Source organism: Parus major, chromosome 8 (genome assembly GCF_001522545.3).
Source record: "Parus major isolate Abel chromosome 8, Parus_major1.1, whole genome shotgun sequence".
Taxonomy (NCBI): domain Eukaryota; kingdom Metazoa; phylum Chordata; class Aves; order Passeriformes; family Paridae; genus Parus; species Parus major.
This window is the reverse complement of record NC_031777.1, coordinates 207,529-211,269: the sequence shown is the minus strand read 5'-3', so window position 1 is coordinate 211,269 and position 3,741 is coordinate 207,529. Positions and strand designations below refer to the sequence as shown.

General features: G+C 62.6%; 1 protein-coding gene across 2 annotated transcripts in view; it reads left to right on the top strand.

Moving 5' to 3' along the window:
- Positions 1-3,311, top strand: part of CRIP2 (cysteine rich protein 2) — a 14,616-nt gene extending 11,305 nt beyond the window's left edge. For both annotated transcript variants that reach the window (XM_015636865.2, XM_019007715.2), the window contains exons 3-8: positions 203-260; positions 737-877; positions 1,024-1,092; positions 1,654-1,748; positions 2,022-2,079; positions 2,231-3,311. In XM_015636865.2, the coding sequence (XP_015492351.1) occupies positions 203-260; positions 737-877; positions 1,024-1,092; positions 1,654-1,748; positions 2,022-2,079; positions 2,231-2,298 (489 nt within the window). In that variant the 3' untranslated portion in view covers positions 2,299-3,311. The remainder of the gene's footprint in view (positions 1-202; positions 261-736; positions 878-1,023; positions 1,093-1,653; positions 1,749-2,021; positions 2,080-2,230) is intronic.
- The last annotated feature ends 430 nt before the right edge of the window (positions 3,312-3,741 follow it).

The window sequence follows — 3,741 nt, the reverse complement described above, 5'->3', positions numbered from 1 at the left end:
GCTGGGCTGCATCCCCACTGTGCACAACAGCCCAAGTCCCCCAAGGGCTCAGGTTGGGTTAGGCTGGTGCTGCAGACCCAAAAGTGGGTGCATTTTAGGGTGTAGGCATGGCCATGGTGGTCTGTGAACACCAGAGGATGAAGGTGCTCCTGAGGGAACCGCGGTGGCCGCTCAGCATCCTAACACTGCCCTCTCTCCCCAGCACGATGGGAAGCCCTTCTGCCACAAGCCCTGCTACGCCACACTCTTTGGTCCCAAAGGTATGTCCTGTCCCCCCTGCCTGTGGTGCTCGGGGCTGTGGAGGGGCCAGGTCCCCTCACCTGGTCCCCTCACCTCGCTGGTGGCCTCAGCAACACCCCAGGAGCCAGGCTAGCAGGGGCTGAGCATCAGGCCAGTAAATTGCAGTCCTAGGTCTGCTGTCTGCCTGTGCAGAGGGAGGGAAGAGCTGCTGGAGGGAGGGAAGGAAGGAGGGAGGAATCTATTCTGACAGCTGCCCCTTTTTTTTTTTTTTTTTTTTTTTAATACTTAAGAGGACAAACTCCCATTCAGACAGAAGGTGGAGTTACTCTCCTATCCCAGCTGAGGCTGGAGAAAGCCTGGGCCAGGAGAGAGCAAGCCAGGGCTGAAGTGCAGCAGTGACCCCTGGCTCAGCGGGCTGGGGGAGGTGGGACAGGGGGCTGGGGGGACGATGGAGACCCCAAGGGCTCCCAGGCCACCTCTCTGTGCCCCTCTGCAGGGGTGAACATCGGCGGGGCCGGCTCCTACATCTACGACAAGCCACAGATCGAGGGGCAGACGGCTCCAGGACCCATCGAGCACCCGGTGAAGGTGGAGGAGAGGAAGGTGAATGCTGCACCTCCCAAGGGACCCAGCAAAGGTGAGGAGCAGGGCATGACAGCCTGGCCCTTTGCCATGTGGGCAGCCAGTGCAGAGCCACACGTGTGGTGACGGTGTGGCTGCAGGGTTTGTGTCCTGGCTGAGATGTCCCCCCACTTCCCAGGCACGTGTTCTCTTTTCTTCCAGCCTCCAGTGTCACCACCTTCACCGGGGAGCCCAACATGTGCCCACGCTGTGGCAAGAGGGTCTATTTTGGTAAGGTGGTGAGCAGCAGTGGGTGCCTGCCTCGGGTGGCATGGCCCGTGGGGTGGCATGGCCCGTGGGGTGGCATGGCCCGTGGGGTGGCATGGCCTGTGGGGTGGCACAGACCCACAGGGTGGCATGGCCTGTGGGGTGGCATGGCCCGTGGGGTGGCATGGCCTGTGGGGTGGCACAGACCCACAGGGTGGCATAGAGCCACAGAGTGCCATGGCCCATGGGTCTGGTCTCTGTGCAGGAACCCTGGGGCATGCAAAGAGGCCGTGAGTGGGGTTTGGATCAGAGAGGGAAGTGCCCGAGGGGCCTTCAGGGGAGGGTCCTCTTGGATGTACTCCTGGCTGCAGGGATTTATCTGCATTGTGTCCCCTGCTGTCACCTCCCACGTGGCAATAGCTGTCCTCAGCCATTCTGTGTCACCTGCGAGGCACCAGCAGGGTGGGAGGGATGTGGGTGGCTGGAGATCCTGAGGGCTCTCCTGGGATTTTGTGATATCCCCATGGGGAATGCTCCCCCTTGGCATGTGGGCTCGTGTGACCCTCTGTCCCTGTCCCACTCCAGCTGAGAAGGTGACCTCTCTGGGGAAGGACTGGCACCGTCCCTGCCTACGCTGTGAGCGCTGCAGCAAGACACTGACCCCGGGGGGCCACGCCGAGGTAAGGGGGTGCCAGCCTCAGAACCCTGGCCTGCACACCTGGGGATGCCAGTGGGGCACAGCTGGGACATCCCAGGCCATCCTGATGGCACCCACTGCCTTTGCAGGAGGGCAGGGCTGGGAGGAGCAGCCCCTCAGCCTGGGGAAGCGCTGGGGTTCTTGGGGTGTCTGCAGGGGAAGAAGAGAGGTGCCCAGCAGGGTGGATGTGTCCTGGGGACTGGATTTTCCCTGGTCCCCAGGCCAGGTGACAGGTTTTCCTCTGTGCCCCACACAGCACGATGGACAGCCGTACTGCCACAAGCCCTGCTACGGGATCCTCTTCGGCCCTAAGGGTGAGTGCCTGGGGCACACGGGGTGGGCACCAGGCCAGGGGCACCAGCCCTGCGTGGGCTGCCATTCTCAGTGCTTGTGCCACCACCCAGAGGGGACATCCTCTGGAGCAGCCACCCGTGTCCTCACCCTCCTGTTTCTTGCCCGGTGCAGGTGTCAACACTGGGGCCGTGGGAAGCTACATCTACGACAAAGACCCCGAGGCGAAGAACCAGCCCTAGATGGTGTCCTCACCTGCCTGCTGCACGCTCTGTGCCCCTCCTGTACTAACCTCCTGCTCCCAGCCCGAGCAGACCCTCACCAGGCTGGCCACAGAGCTGTGCCCTCTCTGCTGTCCCCACTCCGGGCAGGACAGCCCTGCCTGCCCCTGGGTTATTATCATAGTCTCTAATATAAGCTTCAGTGTTTTAAGGCAAAGGTAGAAGGTGTCTCTGGTGGTTCCCAATGCGCTCTGCCCTCCCCAGGCCCCCCAGCAGGGCAGGTGTGGGGATGTCCCTGTGTGCAGGGCATGGTGGGTGGCACCCAAAGGGGTGAAATGATGGGGGAAGTGGTGGCAGGAGTCCCACCATGGGATGGTGCTCCATGCTGTCCCTCAGTGCTTGGGGGTGCCCAGCCCTCTTCCTCAGCAGCTGCTGGGGAATGTGTGACACCTGGCAGCACTGCCCTTCTCCTGGCCCTTGCCAGGCTCCACTCCCTGGCTCTCACTGTGCCTGGGTCCCACAGCTGGCCCCGTCCACTCTTAGGTCTGGCACCTCCCCACATCCCAATCTTTGAATCCCTGCAGGTGCAGCCAGGCAGGAGCAGCCAGGCAGGTGCCCCAGCCTGCTCTGCAGGCTGCTTTAGGTTGGTGGCACAGCCTGTGCCAGGGGGCACCTGGCAGCTGCAGCCCTGGTGGAGGGGCCTCTCCTCTCCCCACCTTTGGAGGACAGAGCGCATTGGGCTGGTGGCCTGGGCAGCGGGGCCTCCCCCTGCTTCCCAGAGCCAGAGGTTTCTCTTTGTTGTTGTTTATTTATAAGCAGTTGTAAATGTGCTCCTGGCTGTGGAGAATGACACGTGCCCCCATCTCACCCGTCCCTCTGTGCACACCCAGCCCTGCTGCTGCCCAGCAGAACGGGGAGGGGGCAGGGGACCCCCGGGCAGCAGCCCTGGGTGCCAGCACCCCGCTCTCTTCAGGCTCCCTGTGCTGCTGCAGGGCTGGCTTTTGTTATTTGCAGACAATAAAGGTTTTGAGAGATGTGTTGTGCAGCTCAGCTCTGGCTGGAGGTGTGAGAAGCCGTGCACACCTCACAGCATCCCTCGGCTCCCGTGACAAGGTGGGACCCTGCTGCCTGCTCCTACCCCAGCTGAGCCCAAGCCCCTCCTGAGGAGCTGCTCCCTGCTCTGCAAGCACAACAGGCTTGTAGGAAGCTGTGCTGGCCCTTCAGATGGGATGGGGTGGGGTGGGGTGGGTCCTTCTCAGCTTTGGGGAGCGAGGAACCAGAAGGGAGAAGTTAAGGAGCAGGTGCCATCGTTGCCCCCAGCCCAGCGCCTGAGTGGGGCTGCCACGGGGAGAGCTCAGCCCGGCAGCAGCAGGGCAGGAATGCAGGGTGAGGGCATTGGCCAGCCCCTGGGGTCCCCAGCCAGATCCCAGGCCTGGTTTTAGACATCCAGCTATTCCCCCTCGG